General features: G+C 34.0%; 1 protein-coding gene and 1 long non-coding RNA gene across 4 annotated transcripts in view; one reads left to right on the top strand and one right to left on the bottom strand.

Annotated features, from left to right (window-relative positions):
* Window positions 1-20,743, top strand: part of LOC143257535 (protein lin-28 homolog) — a 177,105-nt gene that overhangs the window by 15,270 nt on the left and 141,092 nt on the right. The window contains exon 1 of one of the 3 annotated variants that reach the window (XM_076516330.1): window positions 15,895-16,065. The exons of 1 other annotated variant lie outside the window; for it this stretch is intronic. In XM_076516330.1, coding sequence (XP_076372445.1) covers window positions 16,053-16,065 — 13 coding nt within the window. In that variant the 5' untranslated portion in view covers window positions 15,895-16,052. Of the gene's footprint in view, window positions 1-15,894; window positions 16,066-16,725; window positions 16,902-20,743 lie in introns of those variants that run through there. One more of the 3 variants, XM_076516331.1, reaches the window with a different exon arrangement.
* Window positions 8,327-18,425, bottom strand: LOC143257536 (uncharacterized). The gene is made up of 2 exons (XR_013031915.1): window positions 17,776-18,425; window positions 8,327-8,636 (listed from the first exon to the last, which is right to left on the bottom strand). It is a non-coding gene; the product is annotated as an uncharacterized LOC143257536 (long non-coding RNA).

Raw genomic sequence — 20,743 nt, 5'->3', positions numbered from 1 at the left:
ACTTATTTTATTCGGTGAGGAGAAGAGATATATGTTTTTCTTTCTTTCTTCAATTTTACGAACACTTTTTTATGTCTCGTACAAAAATGATGGATAAATATTTGTATTTTACGAGACAATTAGGAACTTGTGTTAGCACAAAAAGTTGTCTGACGACTCTGCCTGATAGTTTTTAAAGCACTGTATTACAGTGTATTTAATTGTGCTATGCAGTCTAAATGAAACTGTGTTTGGTGTTTTGCCCCCTCTAACAAAAACATCGGCACGAAGTATCAAATGAAGAAAGTCCTATCAACACACACGCACAAAAAGACGTCATTACATAACACAGGAGTCAACAGAATACACTATACGTAAGATGTTTTACTAGTACCGGTAAATAGAATTTGATTGTTTTCTTTTTAATATATCATTTTTTTTCCCTTTTTAAAGTACTATAAATCATGTTCCTGCAGAACAGTTCATGATACATTAAGTAAATAACAGAATCTGGATAGTGATACTAGGGTTATTTGTTGCTCTTACTTTTGTCTGGTTTTATTAAGTAAATCTGTCCTTTGTTCAAAGGTGTATTTGTACTGCCATTGCGTAACAACGTAAGGGTTTGAAACACTAATTATTCAACTGACTTCTTAGTTTGGAAACAGCAGTCACCAGTTTTGTGAATAAACCAAAGTGACACGGATAACTGAGAAGGGCACATCATTCCAAATCCATGTCATGCTAGCTGGAAGACAATACCGAAGTTTCTATTCTCGTATAGGGACATGTTCTCTAGGTAGCATCATGAAAATATTTGTGGTGTTGCAAAAAATAAAAATAAGCGCTTGGTTCGTGGTTCATTGTGTTGCATGTTCTATATTCTTTGTGTTATTATTACTCGATAGTAAACTTTACTGCAACCAGGTGCGGAACCACGATAAAATCAGAGCGATTGATTACGTACAGTGCTAGGTATAGATCGCCAAGGATACGGTTTGACTATCATTCATATATCAAGGTAAATCCTATCTAATATAGAATATAAAGATAATATATTTATGTGACTTCTTCTTCTTCTAACAACAAGATCCAGATCGGTTGCTATGGTAACCCTAATAAAAAAGTCGTATTTCGAAATGCAAGTTAATCAGTAGTTTAGAAACAATCAGGGTTGCTAGGGTAGGACTGTCTGTGCTGTTGAGCTAGTTCAGTTTAATTTGTCGTAATAAATAAAGTCAACCAGGGAGACAGTAGGGTGTTATCTTCTCAAATTTAGTGATTTTTTTATTTATTAAAAAGTAGGAAAATACACATAGCGACAATATTTAGGATAATTTTAAATCGAAACATATAACGTTTCAGTGACGTAGAGCGAGAATATTCAAGAATCTTTTATCTAAACCGAAACGTTAGGTTTAACTGAATTCAAACATATCACGTCAATGTGAACTAAATAAAAATAGTTGCGCTACTTTGGCATGAATCACTTTGATGTTTAAGTAAAAACTTATATGATTGAACAGATTTCACACAAACCTTTTGTTCATCCCATAAATCATTTTTAGAGATACGAAAGTTATATTTTTTGTTTGGTTTTTGGCTATGTATTCATGAGACGAGCTGATATGGGTATTAAAACTTTAATTAAAATAAAGTACAGAACAATGTTTCGACCTTTTATATTCAACTTTGATAACTTGAAGATGACGTAAGAAGGGCGAAACGTTGTTCTGTACTTTATTTTTAATCAAAGTTTTAATACTCATTCCAACTATCTTGAGAATACATTTTTACTTCAACTGAGCTTCTCATTTTCACGAATTACGTATGTTGTCTGTTACACAACAGACGAAAGGACCGAAAGACGTGTTTAATTATTTCTGGCTATTTGTAGGATATACCAACATGGATGTTTGTAGAAATCCATCTTTAGTGTCATTGCTGACATGTTAACACTGTTTGGAAGTGTCCATGTAAGTCTAACACACACGTGACGTGACGAAACTAAAAATATGTTCACATAACATTAGTCCACAAAAAAGAAGCACATTTTATTATTTTGTAATTACGTTCTCACGTAGGTGGGCCCGCCATGGCCAGGTGGTTAAGGCACTCGATTCGTAATCTGAGAGTCGTGGGTTCGAATCCCTGTCACACCACACATACTCGCCCTTTTAGCGTAAAAAAATAACCCAAGAGTTGCCGGTGAGTGATGATAACTAGCTGTCGTCCCTATAGCCTTAGACTGTTAAATCAGGGACGGCTAGCACAGATAGCCCTCGTGTAGCCTCGCGCAAAACTAAAAACAAACAATGTAGCCCATGGATTTGCAAACTTTACATTATTAATTTTTCTGTGTTTCGAATGTATCTCACTTTTTGTCCAGTTAACAACTAACATTTTATCTCAAATTTTGTTCAATTTTCTTCTTAATACATTTTATTGAAAAGTTTGTTTTGAAATTTCGTACAAAGCTACACGAGGGCTATCTGTGCTAGCCGTCCCTAATTTAGCAGTGTAAGACTAGAGGGAAGGCAGCTAGTCATCACCACACACCGCCAACTCTTGGGCTACTCTTTTACCTACGAATAATGGGATTGATCGTCACATTATAGCGCCCCCACGGCTGGGAGGGCGAGCATGTCTGGCGCAACAACTATTGAAAAATAAATGGAGAGTTTTGCTCATGTCATTTCGAGAATGTTTTAAAACTGACTTTAAAGTCATGTCAGACCAGCAATATCCATATTTCTGTGATACATATGACTAACATTATTATAATATCAGAAATTAAGTACTTGGATACTTATTCCAGTTTTAATATGGGTTATATAGAATTAAGTTTGTATACTCCAGATTAAAGAATGGGAACCAGTTTTTTTACCAGTTCCCAGACTGATGACATTGTTTAAAGATCTTGTCTGACCAGTGTCCATTTCCTGTGTTCCATAGCCGTAAATCACTGAATACAGAAGTTGGTCAACCTAAGCAGCCACGTTATTCGGCTCTTTGAGTCCTAGGTTTGGGGTTAGTTTCTAAGGAAGTTAGGGAAAGAATGGAGGAGGAAGTTTTTTCTTGAGAGACAGGAGGTGAGAATGGACATTATTCTGTGACCACGTTCTTTTTTTTTTTTGCCTTCTATTGAACTCTGGTCGCCGATCTGGCGTTACAAAGTTGACCCGACATACAAGCGAGCCTTAACCACCTGTCCATTCTCCTCTACCGTGTTTGCAGCTATCTCTTAGTCACGAAATTGAGGAAATTTCCAAGAAAAAAATTGCAAAGTAAAAAGTGGTTATCCAATAATCGTGTGATATTTGTTTTCGTAAGTTAGATAAACATAAGTGTATTACAGTTCAAATATCAAACATAGTCACATAAGAACGAAAGTTATTTAAAAAGTTTTAATTATTCATGTTACATTGTAACCTCCACCCTACATTTAAGGGTGTAAAACTCAAACCGAGTTATTGAAACTGCATTCCCATTTTTATCTTTTAAGCAAAGGAAATAAAGCTGTAAACAAAAACTATTTTGTTTGCATCGTGACACGCTCTGATCTCCTCAGTGGCACATCGGCATGTCTGCTGATTCAGACTCAGAGAAACCGGGTTTCGATACCTATGGTGGGCAGAATACAGATGATCCATTGTGTAGCTTTGTGCTTAATTCCAAACAAACAAACAGTGGATCTGAGATACGGATTCCACCGGGTTTTCAAACATTTTTATAAATAATTTATACATGAAAGTGCTTATGCTTTCATGATTCTGTTGGCTATCGGAACCCTAATACCCGCATAATAAACACTGTCTTCTGGTTGTTCAGTAAGTTTACAGACTTACGATACTAAAATCAGAGGTTCGATTCCAGAACATAGTTTTGTACCTCATTATGTAGCATTGCACTAATAAAAGACCAATTACAAAATGCATTGAAATACCATTAGTATTGTAACTAATCCCACAAATCACTATTGGGATCTCCATTTACATCTTTATGGCATATTACACATTTTTAAAGTAAAAAGTTTTTATGTATTTAAAAGAATTATTAGAAAATAAAGAGAAGAGTTCTAGATGGTTAAGTTCTCAAGTTTCGTCTTACGAAACAATTCGGCTCCATGTCCCTCTTCTGGACATTTGCTGTGTTTGGAGCCTTCTCCCAACAGTCGATTTATTACAAGACTAATAAAATTACCCATAACAGTGTGCTCAAAGTAGAAAGACCACGTTAGCCCTAACAGCCACTAACTGAAACTTGTGACTTTAATTTCCGAAAAGATATTTGTTGCTCTTTTTGGCCAAGAAAACCTGTCCATGTCGGCTCTTCTATCTGTCTTAGGCTTTTTAGTGCACATTGATGTTATTATAGTCACCTTGCGAGTTGTACTGCCAAGACCATGCCTAAGGCTGGCGCTGAAAGTTAAACTATTGGGGTCAACTAATCTACGACCTCCGGAGGCCAACCTTTTATTTTTTGGCTTTGTTAAAACCGACACTTCACAGCGTCTTGTGCCATTTCGACGAAATTATCTGCGGAATTACGTAGAAAGCAGTAAAGCTAATAGAAAGTATTCCGAGAGAAGTACTTATAACGTTGCCCTACGATATAGCTTAATTAGTAATAAAACTGGTGAGTACTAAGCTTTAATTATTTCTCTCTTACCTTCGTACCAAATATCAAAAGTTGACATTACTTGGAACATAACATTGTATAGATATGTAGTATATATATTTATATGGAGCACATTCCTCTGAGTTAAACTTTTACTTAATATTCGTGTCGTAGATATTTGCGCGTTGAACAATCAACTCAATACAAAGCTATCGGGAGACGATTCTGCTAAAGTTTAATCAGTGGTTAAGTACAAACTAGATATAGAAATTTGTTTCTATTTGTCAGTGATCAACTATACGTTTTCGGGCTTACATGGCTAAAATCTGAAGATCTATTACCTGCGATGGACAAAGCATAGATAACTCATTATGTGGCTTTCTGCCACAGCAAACAAGTTTAGTAATTTCCAGGTTGTTTGTTTGTTTTAAATTTCGCGCAAAACTACACGAGGGCTATCTGCGCTAGCTGCCCTTAATTTAGCAATGTAAGACTAGAGGGAAGGCAGCTAGTCATCACCACCCACTTCCAACTCTTGGGCTAATCTTTTACCATCGAATAGTGGGATTGACTGTCGCATTATAACGCCCCCACGGCTGAAAGAGCGAGAATGTTTGGTGTGACGGGGATTTCGAACCCGCAGCTCCCATATTGCGAGTCGAGCGTCCTAACCATCTGGCCATGCCGGGCCCAGTAATTTCAAGTAGCTCTCTGAACTCGGTTAAAGTTATTACTGAATAAAACGTCGAGTAGGGCCCGGCATGGCCTAGCGCGTAAGGCGTGCGACTCGTAATCCGAGGGTCGCGGGTTCACGCCCGCTTCGCGCCAAACATGCTCGCCCTCCCAGCCGTGGGGGCGTTATAATGTTACGGTCAATCCCACTATTCGTTGGTAAAAGAGTAGCCCAATAGTTGGCGGTGGGTGGTGATGACTAGCTGCCTTCCCTCTAGTCTTACACTGCTAAATTAGGGACGGCTAGCACATATAGCTCTCGAGTAGCTTTGTGCAAAATTCCAAAACAAACAGATTTACAGTATCCATCATATATAAAAATCTAATTCGCATATTCTCATTAGAGATTTTTAGTATATTATTAAAAGTGTCCTGTTACTTAAAAATATTTAGACGGTGCTATTTTAGAAAACACATGTATGTAGGAAATCCAGTATTTACATCTTCGTAATGTTTTTCTTTTAAATATGCATTGAAGTGAAACTCGATAAATTCAAAATGAGAAAAAGGTAAAGTTTCTTCTGTCGAATATAGATGTCTCCTAATTAAAATGGACCGGCATGGCCAGGAGGTTAAGGCACTCGACTCTTAATCCGAGGGTCAAGGATTCGAATCCCCGTCACGCCAAATATGCTCGCTCATTCAGTTGTGGGAGCATTATAATGTGACGGTTAATCCCACTATTCATTGGTAAAATATTTAGCGGTGAGTGGCTGCCTTCCCTCTAGTCTTACACTGATAAGTTAGGGACAGCTAGCGCAGATAGCCCTCGAGTAGCTTTGCGCGAAATTCAATCCAAGCTAAACCTTACTGAAACATGATCTGTGTTTATGACAGCGAGAAACGCTAAAGATAGAATGCACGTAACTACGTGTTTTAAATTATACTTTGATGTATAAATGTTAAGTTATTAAATGTCACTATTTCTTAAAGATGCCTGGCATATCATAAATGATTGACAGGTTAAAAAAAACCTAATTTTATTCTTTTAAACATTTTGTATATATTTCACACTTCTTAGATTTTGTACATTAAATAAATCAACCTTCAAAATCCTACTTAATTACTACGGTCTTCCACAACACAAAATGACATACATTTAATGACACTTCAAAACTAGGACGTCTTTAAAGAAGATAAGAATATAGAAGTTGTAATGTAATAGTATGAAATTCCGCGCGTAGGGGCAATATCTGAAAACATATGTACGTAATCATGACCTCATGACAGTTACACGTACTTATAGTACTCACACCATCTACACTTAGTTGAATAAAAAACGTCCTTGGGGTTTTCCGTAATGAATATTTTCACGCAAGGGGGCGTGTGCGTGATGTGTTACTTATGAATGAAAAGAATAAGTCACTGAAGTATGTAATTCTTTCATTGAGCAAGTTGTGGAAATGAATTAGGTAGGTAGAGGATACTCGTCAAGCCTAACATGTATTAGCAGAAATTAGTGTTTCATATTTTTATATAGGTATGCAATACCATGTTTGCAATGTATAATAGAAATAAATGTTTGATATCTTTATATATATATATATATACCGCACATTTAATGTATAATAGTATTATTTCTAGAAATTATAATTTTATATAGAAAACAATTTGTTTTCCTAAAACAGAATTTAAACAAATATACTATTGTATGGTTATCACCACTAAAGTGAATATAACGTATTATTAATTAGCTTTATCTTGATATACTATTGCGTTATAACACGTTACTGTAATATTAGCTTTACTTAGCCATATGTTTCTGTAATAATAGGTTTACTTAACAACATATTTCTCTAATGGTATGCAATAAGGTGTTTTTCTACAAAAATAGTAGTTATATTTATTTTTTATGATATTTGTTAAAACTGTTTGTTTAACAAGTTTCTGCAGTAAAGATATTTAACAATTTTAGCTTTCAGTCTGATAATGTATTGATTAGGAAGTCAGTTTATTTGACTATGGTTTTAGGTGGAATGACGGTGTTTTTGCATTTCTCTCCAAACTTAAAAATTTCATACTCAGTCTAAATCCATTAATCCTTCTAGCAAGATTAAGTAATGATACTAAAACGTAATATCAGTTCAAGTGCAATAAAAACATATTCGTAAGTAGACGTAATAGACAAAATTATTTCTTTATCCAGTTAACGTTAATCTTGTTTGTTTGTTTGTTTTGAATTTCGCGTAGAGCTACCCGAGAGCTGTCTGCGCTAGCCGTCCTTAATTTAACAGTGTAAGACTAGAGGGAAGGTAGCTAGTCATCACCACCTACCGCCAACTCTTTTACCAACTAATAATGGGATTGACCGTCACATTATAACGCCCCCGCGGCTGAAAGGTCGAGCATGTTTGGTGTGAAGGGGATTCGAACCTGCGCCCCTCGGACTACGAGTCGAGGGCTCTTAACCACCTAACCATGCCAGGCCTATAGTTATCTAATTTAGTAGTAATTTCCCTTTTAATAACTGATCATGAAGATACTAATATTTACACTTACCACATTTCCTGTTAATTCTGTGTCTGAGTAATATGATATCACATGTGTTGAATTTTTTTGTAAATATTTTAGTTTTAGAAGGTTGTACGCAGGACCTACCATGGTAATCCCAATAAACTCTTAAACTTTTTAAAAATTCTCTTATAAAAAGTGTTTTAGAATCGTAGTAAATTATCCTTGATTTTTTGTTCTTCTAATGATAAGCGTTTTACTTATTTTTTGTTGTGATGCATCCAATAAACAAATTTCTAAATGCTGATATTCTAGCGACATCATAGAATACAAAACTGTAATGATGTAGAGAGGAAATGAAATTCGAAACCGAAAAGTTAAATACAGTTTCGTAATACAAGTATCCTTCTTTAGTGATTAAATTGTCCTCTTTTTTGTGAACGGTTAAACAGGTAACTAATCATATTTCTGTTTACAATTCCTGTTGAACAGGTGCTTTAAAATGGTGGTAAACACGGCGAAGAATATAAGCTCTTTGGTATATCTGTTTGATGAAACTTTTCTCTACTGTAAGCGTTTATTATATTACAATGGAAATTCTTTTAATATATTTTTAATCCAGTGAATAGAAATTAGAAAGAAAAAAATTGCTAGTACGCCATTACTTCAGGCGAACTAGTTTAACATGTCCATTCATAGTTGGAAATGGCGAAGGCTAATCACGTCTGAAACTTCTATGAAGAGTTGATCTCAGAACTGAGTGAGTACCTTAGGGGGTCATTTTCTTTTCTGGCACGTAGGTTGACCGTGAGGTGTTGGTAAGTCCATTTCTCATTCTGAAAGGATGCACAACCCTAAAAAAAAAAAAAAAAGATTTCTCATATGTTTAACGAATATGTAGTGGTTGAATTTTCTTACCAACAATGGAGTGGATTTTTAATTTTGTCACCAGCACAAAGTTGTTGCCACCTGCCACCGTTAAGATGTTGTGTTTCAAATGGATTTGTAAGAAATGGTGTTTGCACAAAAAGGACAATAACATATTGTTTACTTACCTTTTCTGAATTTGATCGTTTCTTGAAAAAACAACAAGAAAGGTTTATTTGGTTTTGTTTTCTTTATTGAAGTATTAGAATTACAATAGAGCAGTTTTTAACTTGAAAAATATCGTATTAAAACTTTTCTTCACAGGCAAGAAATGTATCAAATGTATCAAAATCTCATGATTTTTTATATGATTTAAAAACTAAACATCAAACAACTTGTGAATCTTTTCACAAAATATGAGGAAAGATTTCGAATGAACTTGTATAGGTTTGAAACATTTTAAAATTTTACCCTAAAATACGAGAGAAAAATGTATTTTGAAATTGAAAGAAGAAACCTTTATATATATGTAATGATCTAAATTTGTTTTCTTCTGTTGGTGTTAAACTTATAATTTGTTTAAAGATTAAATTTTAGGGTAAGAGAGCTAGGTTAAGTAATGTTATGCTAAGATGATGAAAAGGAATGAAACTAAATAGCGTTGTGTTGGGAATTCACAATTTTATTAATATTATAAAAGACTTGAGTACGTTATATTTTAACAGCTAATCTCACTTTTCATTGGAGTAGCACAATAGTTGTTGTCTGCTGTCGTTTCCATTCCGTTTGGTCAACAGTTCAAAGTTAGAAGGGACAACAAATACGACAGCATTAGTTGCTTTGCCGTAAAGAAAGAAAAACAAGAACGTTTAATATAATAAAAAACAACTGCTAAGAATAACTACACCAGCAGTGAAATGCGTATTTCATATTGAATTGAGTAGCACAATACTTTGAACATGGAATAAATATAAATGAAGAGTCAGCTATACATATGTCTATTTGTTCTTTTAATAACTCCAAGACCTAGAGTTTTGAAACGGTTAAACTGATTATTTAAGATTAGGAAGCCAAACCATTACAGTTTTATTTTTCTATAAACACCAGATTTCAAGACTTAAAATTATTTTAGATCTCCAGATGGCAGCACCTAATCTCACTTCCTGTTTCATTTGCAACTAGAGGGCAGCACAAAGTAATGACATTTCCGGTGTTTAGAATTACAATATGAGAGTTCGGATTTCTCAAACTCTTACGTTTCTTCACGAAAATAGTTACTTTTGTTTATTTCATGACATTTTATATAATACTGTTCCTCGTTCCTATAACTCAAATTAAAATTATTGAAATATTTTATTAGAATAATTGTTCATAACGATCAAATATCTTAACTTGAATTCAAATATTAATGCACAATTGATTTTTCTTAATATCATTATCTCACCATGTAACATGTTTCAACTATTTTGATTTGTTTCTGATGTTCATAAAAGACTATACAAGGACTATCTGCGCTAGCTGTCTCCAGGAAAGGCAGTTGGTCAACAACACTCATCGCCAACTCTTGTGCTACTATTACTTGAATGATGGGATATGACCAGCAATCTTTCAACATAGACATGTTACAAAAGTGAGAATGAAATGTTTGTTTGTATGCAAATTTCGTGCAAAGCTACACGAGGGCTATCTTCGCTAGCCATCCCAAATTTAGCAGGGTAAGATTGAAGAAAGGCAACTAGCTAGTCATCAGCAACCACCGCCAACTCTTTAGATACTCATTTACTAACGAATAGTGGGATTGACCCTCACATTATAACGCCTCCACGGCTGAAAGGAGGAGCATGTTTGGTGTGACGGGGATTCGAACCCCCGACCCTCAGATTACGAGTCGAGCGCCTTAAGTACCTGGCCATATAGGTTTCAATACTTCAGAAGGATGAAGATAGCCATAAAATCTTTACCGTATCGTTCTTATCATAATTGTTGACTCACACTCGTATGCTGTAATTTAATATATTTCAACCAATCAAGATTATGTTCTTTTTCGTGTGTTGATTTGGACTTTAGCGCGAAAAGCAGATGTCCAACAAGTTATAATATTTATGTAACTGTTTCATATTGACTTTTCTGCTCCAGAAAACAAGATTATCAAAGAATTCTTGTGACACATTTGGGTGAATTCACCCTGTGCTTTGTAAGGAAAGTAAGCTATTCAGGAATGATGCGACAGTTGGTTACTGCGTTCTTAAAATACAGCAAGTAATACCTTCTAAATAATTCGTGTGATATATTAAAATTCATCCTTTCATATTTTTGGTTTCAGCACAAAAACTAACGAGTATCTAGCATACAGTGTTGCCATTCTTTTCACAAGTAATATATTTGTAACTTGAAAAGCAAATACCAGTAGAGATCCTCGCTTTGGTGATTATAATACATTAAGTTAAGACTCAAAAGGCTAATGTCACTTGAATCACTGACTCAGTAACCAGAATATGTTAACTTGAAATAATTATTTGCACAAGTATATTATATTTTAGCTTAAACTCAAGAAGTTAACAAAAGTTGAAGCCATTATTTTGCTAGCTAGAGAAGAGATAATATTAACACATGGATGCCATTAAGAAATCATAATACCCATAAGGATAATCCGTTTTAATTATAAAATTTTCAAGGATTGAAGAGCTAAAGGTTCCAGACTAATCTACTTTTTTATTTTTGATACTGTTTGCCTCTAGGGCAGCTTCTGAAAAAAATAAAATTAAAATTAAAACTACGAAAAGTATCATTTTAGCTTATACAGCAGTTTGTAGGTAATATTACATGCTTTCAGGTAAACTTCAGACTGTGAAAGTATGTAGAATAAAACCTCCAAGACTATTAGCTTAGTTATTAAAGCAGTTCTTATGTGATATTTATTACTTGTTAAAAATCTATTCACAGACTTCTCACAGAATGTGTAGTTCGTTTTAGCATCACGTTATAACAAACTAAAGGTATATACAAGTCCATTCGAGGTGATTGGAAACTTGACAGGTAACTTGAACTCAGGTTTTAGACATTTTTCTTATAAACACAGCCGTTTTTTTTTTCGATATGTAGTTAGAAGCTTGTGAGCTTCGAAACTTTGTTTATTATTTTGCTAATTATGCCAGAGACTATGAACAGGTTCACTGCAATTGGTTTTTGGATCAGAATTTTTTTTATAACAATCACAGTCTTCTGTTTGCTGTGGTTCTGGAGATCGTTGTTGTGTTAAGACGCTCTGTGTCTGGCTGTCTTCCCTTTCAAAAAATAATGAAGGCTTACGGCAACACTTCACTCACTGTATTAGCATAAATCAAGAATTTTTATAAAGTACGTTTAACGTGTGTTATAATGTGTCCGAAATACTGTTTGTCGATAGTATTTACTTCTAAGAGTTGTTGTTTTGAATTAAGCACAAAGCTACTCAATGGGCTACCTGTGCTCTGCCCACCACGGGTACCGGAACCCGGATTGTAGCGTTTTAAGTCCGCAGACATACCGCTGAGTCACTGGTGGGCGCTTCTAAGAAAACTCCAAACTGAGAAGCAGTTAACGAACAGAAAGTTTATGAGTGATTGTTTAACTATTAGAACAGTTTACTGGTTATTTTATTTGCCATGAGAACTTCTGGTAACAAACTAAACAGAAAGAACTGTAAACTAATCGTTTTAAACACCAATTTTCATGCAAGGTTTCTAGCAACAGCTGAGTAAATTGATAGTCTAAATTACTTTCTGACAACTAGTTTTACTCGCCTGTAGAGTCACAAAAAATAACAAAATGGTTGAAGAAAAAACATCAGTGTAACTGCTTACTTCTGGTAAGAATTCTACTTGTATCCATTTATTATCGAAACGAAAACATCTCTAAAGCACAATAATTACGTTTCTGGTGCAGTTAATAGCCATACCGATATTTTACAAACAAATGATTTTCATAGTTTCCATATTATTTGTGAAGTTGTTAATAAAAATAAATCAACAGTTAATTTATTACTTGGATCACCAACAAGTTTAGTTACGTCAGGTGATTATATATATGCTGAGAAAACACCTTCCAGTAAGAAATAATATTATCCAAAAATTCCGAGTTCATTCGTTCAGATTTCAGAGATCTTTTGATTATTAATAATTTAGTTTATAGCAAATATTTTTTTTTGTTTCAACTCGTTGCTGAAAGGAAAAGCGTTAATGTGAACTGTATCAAACCATTCCTCTATTGTGTATTATTTTCTCAAAACTACTGACACTGACAAAAAAATCCTAACCATTTTAGTATCAATTAAAAGGACTGATTATTTTAGTCAAGAACAGTTTCTGGTAACGAAAATGGAATGATAATACTGTAAAACACTGAGCCAGTCTATTAATTGTTTTATTGATGGGTCAATCTATTAATTTTTTATTGTCTGACGAAAGAGCCAGTGTAAATTACTTAATGACAACTTACGCTCAGCCAAGAAATATCTCAAAATAACCATCTCAGAAAAGAATCATTATATCAGTTTCGTTTTCAATTTACTTACTGATAAAGTATATTTTATTACAATTTACAGTTTCTACAGTAAGGTTAGTTTTTAGAGCACATACAACGCTTCTAAAACTGGCGTTCTATCACATGTCCTCTGTCTTACAAGATAATACAGCGTAAAGTATCCTTTATAAATGTCTACTATCCTACAGCATATTACAGTCTACTGTGTTCACTGTCAAATTTCATCTGTCTTACAAGATCAATCATCAAATGAGCTGAATGCGTGTGATTTATTGGATTTTATGGTTGCTACAACCCAACAGTTGATTATTAAGAATAGATATCACAGTTTAATCTTTTCAATAATGTACGTCCGGAAAATTGTCTTAAGATTCATATTTAATATATTTTTTGCAGTGTATTAAACTGTCGTGTTCACCATCAACCGTCTATCATTCTACGCTGATATTCACTATATAATATCGCATCTATGTAATATAGTTAGTACCAATGACAATAACAACTCGCCCAGTGGGTAGTACAGTATTACAATGTGCACTGTTAACTCACTTATTTCATACAATGCATTGCAGTCTGTTCTGATCCCGGAACAAATTTTACTGTATTTACAAACACCGCATGTTTTGATACTCGTTGTTGCAACACGTAGAACAGTTGGACCTTTATCCAGTGGTTACACCGATATTTTATGTCCGATAAAGGATGTCTACTGTACAACTACATAGCACAGTCACGAAATATTCGCTACTCACAGTTTACTTTTAGCGCCTGTAATTACTATCAATGTTTAATCGATGTGACAGAAGCTAATCGCACTTTCAAATACGATGTCCCTGCCCCAGGAACTACTTCGTCCATGGTCGATATCGCTCACTCTGATGGTCAAGATTGTGTTGTAGTGCTTGACACTATAGTTTCAATCGTAACAAGATAAAGAGGGAAAAGTCAACCACAGACAGCTTTGAAATTTCTTCACAGACCCTTCACGAAAGGTTGTCGCTCTCTTCCAACATCACGTTTAAATACATTAGTAACATACGAGTCTGTTAAGACTGCACTGGCGGACTACATAGACATTTAGTTAAACGATGCTTTTATGACGTCAGTGTCTTCAGTCGCTGATTGCGAAATGTGGTCGGAAACTTGCGAGATTTTCGCGTCGGAGTCCTCATACCGCTGTGTGTTAAATTGTTATCTGAACCAGCTTGATTTTAAGGTTTTGGATAATGGATCTGAGAGTTTCTTTGTTTTCTGTTGATGAACGAAGACAGTGCTTTTGATTGTTTATAGTATTGGGTTGAGGAATAATTCGTGAGCGTTTTTTCAAGTTAACAAAATATATTCATAAATGAAACGCTTTCGCAAAATATTTCATGTCATTTGGTAGATAATTTTTTGCTCTAATAGATGGTGTGTTTGATTTTCATATGTCTTTAATTTTTGCTTTCATTTTCAGCTCATTAAATGGAATGTCAAGTGGACAAAATCGAGCATTTTCGACACCATCGGCTTTTCGCATTTAATTTCTTGCAATTTCGTTTAAAACAATGCATACTATATACCTAGGTATTACATGAAATAAAGTATCATAATAAATGTTTTGGGTGTAATGTGTTCATGCATTGAAGTATTGTATAGTCTTGCATGTAATGCTTGAATGAAATTACTTAAAAACGCTCACAAATTATTCCTCAACCTAATATGTTTTGGACTCCATTACTCTCGTGTACTCTCTGATGCGCAGAAATTTCAATTTCTATGTGGAACATTGGAGGTTTTTTTTTTTTGTAAAAAAATGCAATAGGCTTTTATATCGTTTATAATCTTGCTTTACGGGAATACCCTTCCTCGCAAAAACAGTGACAAATTTTTTAACCCATTAGGCCAATCGGCGGCATTGCACTGGTCTGGAATACGTCGCGCGAACCAATACGTGTATGCTAAACTATTCTTCAGAGGGCGCCACAGCTCGCAACTTCACTGAACCGCCACTTTATTTGCATATGCTCATCTTTCTTACATCCATATCTACCATAAATATGTTATATTTCCTTATATTAAGGGCTGTTGTATTCGCTAAATAACAATTACTGTATAACTACATAGCACGACATTCTTCGTTCTATATTTGTTTTCAACAATTGTATCAAAGATTCCCATATCAATTTACAACTATAAAATTTACACATAATACTGACTGATAATTCCATTATAGTCTATTGTACAGGGAACAATAATCCACTGTCCTACTAAGTCACATTATGAATCATGTTTTAGACAACCATTTGCTTTCCTTTATTACTAACAATATTGTAAAACATGTTTTAAACAGTTTTTCGCTTTCCTGTGTTAGTCGCTATATTAAATGTTTTTAATTGAACTTGGAACAAGATTATTTCTTGAATCCTTCCAAACAACTATTTAATTACATGTTTTAACAACTCATAGCACAACAGTCTGGATTTACTTTACATATATCCAAATGGAGGCTATTTATATACACAGATATATTTAAATGTTTCGTGGCTTTCGTGGGCAGGTTACGATCGGATTATCTTCATTACTACCCTATCTCTATTCGGATGCCCACGTGAACAGTGAATATACAGAAAGAAGAACCATGACCGGTTCTCTGATAGACCGCCGCCGGCCGTGATTGGTTGGCGGGATCACGAGCTGCGCCCCGCCATTTGTAACCCGCTCGGAAACAGGGAGTCACGTGATGAAGGAGACAAATCATGCAGTTGAGGATGCAAAGTCTCGAGCATCAAGCTGGGTTGATATCCCACGTTACGGTCAGAAGTTAGAACACCGGAATCATCGTATAAAGACAGGACGGCCCAGTCCGGCCAGGAGGGTCAGCTACAGCGGCCAGTGCCGGCATGGCGGCCTCAGGTGGCTACTTATCTCTCTTTATTTTCCAATTTCTGTTACCCTTTGACTTCTACAATGCAATATTTTACTTCGCTGATATTATGCTGACGCCGTCCTCCTAAATTTATGGAAAGAAACAGTTATTTTTAAAGGTTTAACTAAATGATGTTTAACTTTTCTGTGGTTAATTTCTTTGTATTTAATTTTTTTAAAATTCGTTCCCAGGTATTATAATTGTATAAGAGAGTTATTTCTAAGTTAACCTTCACACTGCGCTCTATAGCATCATCAAAAAGCCTTAACTCTAATAGGAAACAGTAATATAAGTTCTCATGCCAAACATATTTTTTATTCAAAGAGGATGCGGGGGTAGAGGGGGTAAATAACCTTTGTTTTCTACTTAAATTATTTTTTTAACATCACTACAGTTCTTAATGTTTGAAACAAGTTCCTTGAGTCTAAATATTCTCGTTTAATTCTACGTAATTTTTTTATTTCAGCTTCGTTCCCCTCGTCACAATCTCACCAGATATATCAAATATCAGCATTCCCTTTGCTTTGGTCGTAGCGGTTGGGGGTGGGGTAGAGAAAAAACTCCCTGACGCCTCTTGGCCTCTTCCAAGGGTGGATGGGAGATGCTTTCCGCGCTCCGAGGGGCGAGGAAAAAGGAAATGTGTAACAAGTTTGTCACAAGCACGTCTTAAACAAAGGACGTTTGCTGGAGAGAAAGACTAGCTGCCAGTTTTGATTTTGTTAGTTTGAAAAATTTTACTTGCTGTTGACGAACGAGCTAAACAAATTTTCCTGTTAAGTTTTTACAGTGTCTTGTAAGTCATCCATGTGAACCTTTCGTGCGGGTGAGTTTGTTTATTAGCATAGTTCTCAGTTTGACAATCACGATGTGTTTTTATTGGTACTAAACTCGAGAAATATATACGGTTATGACTTAATGTACCTAGAGAAGGGCGCTTTTATGTTACTAAATTGAACAATTCACATAAAGTAGTAATTTATTTTGTGACTTTTGTTGTCAAGCTGCTAACGATCATAAGAGTGTGAAAAACTGTTCAAAGATTTCGGGCAAATGACACTTCATCCTCACTTATAACGTGCTGCATGAACCAATGGGCGACCGTTGTGGCTATTAGAAACGAGGCTAGACCGTATGTTGTCAAACATCTGAGTGCTTGGGGTGATCTTTGTTTGATACTTCGACAGGATATATATATATCATGCCCATTGTTGTATACAGGTTTTTACTTTATAGTTACTGACGATATTGTTGCATAGTGTTTTGCGTATTTTCACATTACTCAATGATGAATGTCTCGACTCGAACTTATTTATCGAGCAACAATATTAGTAAGACTGAGTTACGCCTGAATTGTTTCAGTATTTTAAAAAAAAACAAAACATTTATCTTTTTGCTGCATATGAAATTCTTTCTAATTTAAAACTTAATTGGTTGCGAAAGAAAATTAAATACATTACTTGATATATATGGTCATGAAGTATCATATGCTATTAACTGCTCGCACATTTTACGTGTAAGTTAGGCTTAGTAACTATAAACACTTCTCTTGCAGTCTAGTATACACCTTACAATTTTCAGAAAGTTATAGTATTGCTTTAGTTTCGTAATAAGACAAACTTACAACTTATAAAATATTTCCATATATTGTATTGCTGATTTACTAAAAACACAAATAATTCCGACATCAAAGTGTTTACCAGGAAAGACAAGAGCGAACATGGTAACTCCAAGCAGCTTCATTAGGCCTAAAGCGTTGAGTCTACGTCGTCGTGCTTTAATGCATGGTCGAATATGATGCACTTTTGAAAAAAATATGAATTTCTGAGGATGATGTACAGTTGAGAAATGACTATCTGACTGTATGAAAAAAACAAAACACAACTGAAATAGATTTCAAGGAACTCGTAGCAGAACATAAGTCCCTCCACGTCTGGTATTACCGGCATGACTACCGTCAAAACAAGAGAGAAGTTACGAGTGAAGAGCCGTGGTGTCGCTAGGTATCAGCACTCGAAAGAACCATAACTGCAAATTTACAGCCGTCTGCAGTATAACTTACACGTACATTAGTAAGGACTGAATCTTGGTCACATTATGTATGAATTATTAGGAATGCTAAGCTAGCTGTTACACGATTTTACTGATTACTCAACATCTAAATGTGTCGAGGGAATGAAATCAGGCTCGCAAGCACAAATATGGCCGAAGCGTCAGCTTCTACTTTGCAAGGTAAAGTTTTGTATTTTACCAGTTAAGATACTGAGTACGACCGGCGTGCTACGCAGGAAAAATAAAAATAAATTTGTGTGCTACGAGAGTGAATGTAATATTATGATGTCTTAATAAGGATGATTTTACTCTGATAATTAGTAAAGCTGATTCACCCTGAAATTATATTCAGAAGAAAACGTGTAAAAAAATCAGCTTGTAATCAAGAATTAATACAACAGTTCAATGTTTGATTTTGGGAAATGATACACTCGCTAATATTTATATTCGCTAATGCCCCAAAATTTGTACTATGAAATCCGTTGCATGAACAAATACATATATATGTTACAATTTATTCAGCAATCATTGGTAATGTTACAGAACAATATATATGCGTATATATAACACATTTGTAAAATGATTCTTATAGAGTTGTAAGATTTTTAGGTGTGTCGTGTTCTGAGATTTGCATATAACGAGTTTATGTTTTTGTTGGAATATTGATTTACTGAAATTTTATTGATTTGGGATAACGTCTAATCATAAATTTCAATTAGGTTTTTTATTGTATACATAAACTTTTTTATTTTGTAAATTATGTTTTTAAAGGTTTTCCAATTGTTACTAAGTCGTTTTTTATTTTCAAAAAGTGTTTCTGAAGGTCACTAAGTCGTTATGACAGCAAGTAGAGACAAACGCATAAGAAATAATCACAGAATGATAATTTCAGTGAAAAGTTTTCTAACATCTAAGTTGATATGATCTAGGTTGAGTTCATAAGTGTGCACAATAATAAAATTTCGTTTAAATATCCCGTACTTTGTCGTGAAACAACGACCAATTCTTATTGATTTTGCGTCACGTACTGCGAAAAGCTAGTCTACTAATTATTTGGCCTGAACAGTGAAATAAAGCATTCCAAGTCCACTGACTGTATTTACACTGATATAAATAACAAAGTTTACAATTCAGCTAAAGAATTAGAAAGTGGTATATAATGTTTTGATAAAGTAACAGAAAGTTTATGGCATGAAATGATTTAATGAATATGCATATGTTATAATTCAAAATAGTTCATAATATTTGAAAAAACAACACAAAAAGTGACTGGAAAATATACCGTTTATTAAGTATTTCTGGCTTGGGATGAGCTATTCATATTGGGCAGTTTCTCCAAAATTTTTAAAGAAATAAATCTTCAAGAAAGTTGTTAGTTTAAGTAATCCTGATAGAAGTTGTTTTATTTGTACCCAACGTTATGGGTTAAATTATATGTATGCTAGTAATTATGCACAAATGTTAGAATTAATTAAATTACAGATCGTGCAACATTTGTGTCATTATTTAAGTACAAAATGTTGTATAAATTTTGCAAAAGGTAAAAGAAATAGAAATAAACCCCTTTCTCGTGCTTAGTATATTAAATTGTAATTGTAGAGGTTTCTTATTTAAGTTATTTATGAGGAATGCTATTTTAAATTTTCTCATACTCATATGATTTTAAAATGCTAGAAAAATAAACACTTCCCATTTGACTAACAGTATCTTTGTTGCATAGTTTTATTTGGGTAATGTCTCTTGATAATATCGTAAAATAGGGTTAACAACAAAGACAATTTTACGGTAGAAATGATTGAATGAAATATAACTATTGAATGATATACCGTATTTCTCCGAAAATAAGACAGGGCTTATATTAATTTTCACTCCAAAATATGACACTAGGGCTTATTTTCGGGGGATGTCTTATTTTGATATATTAAAAAAATGAAGTTACAAAGTAAAACTCTTAAACTAACCATTTAAAATAAACTATTATTAAACTATTAAACTAACTGATTAATACTTAAACAAACTAATTAACTAACTATTAAACTAATTAATAAATAAATTTTTTTTTATTTCTTTCCTCTTCCTGCCACTCTTAACTAGGGCTTATTTTAAGGGTAGGGCTTATATTAAAACTATCCCCAAAAATCACACTAGGTCTTATTTTATGGGTAGGTCTTATTATCGGAGAAACACGGTAATAGAAAATTGAACGTGAAATAAGGTCTTATGAATGACAGTTAAATTTATGGTTTATTGATAAAGAAACGTCTGGAAATAGATGTAAATAATAATTATGTATGTGGTTCTGCCGATAATATTTTATTGATTAGCATTTATGTCTTAAAATAAATGTATACTGTAATAATAAATATTTATAAAATATTCTGATATTCCAAAATAGAAATTCAAACTCGAGTAGAATTTATACATTTGTGTATAAAGAAAATACTAAAAACATTTTTACAAACATGTCATTTTTAAGACAATTTGAAAAATTGTGCCAAAGCTAATTTCATCTTTTCAGTGAAGCTTAAAGGATTTTTGTGATATTACACAGAATACTAATGTGAAATAAATGGTAATGATATAAAAAAAATATAAAAAAAGTTCTAGACCACAATG

This window comes from Tachypleus tridentatus, chromosome 7, assembly GCF_004210375.1.
Source record: "Tachypleus tridentatus isolate NWPU-2018 chromosome 7, ASM421037v1, whole genome shotgun sequence".
In the NCBI taxonomy this organism is placed as follows: Eukaryota; Metazoa; Arthropoda; class Merostomata; order Xiphosura; family Limulidae; genus Tachypleus; species Tachypleus tridentatus.
The sequence above is the reverse complement of the archived record's forward strand: the minus strand, read 5'-3'. Positions and strand labels throughout refer to the sequence as shown.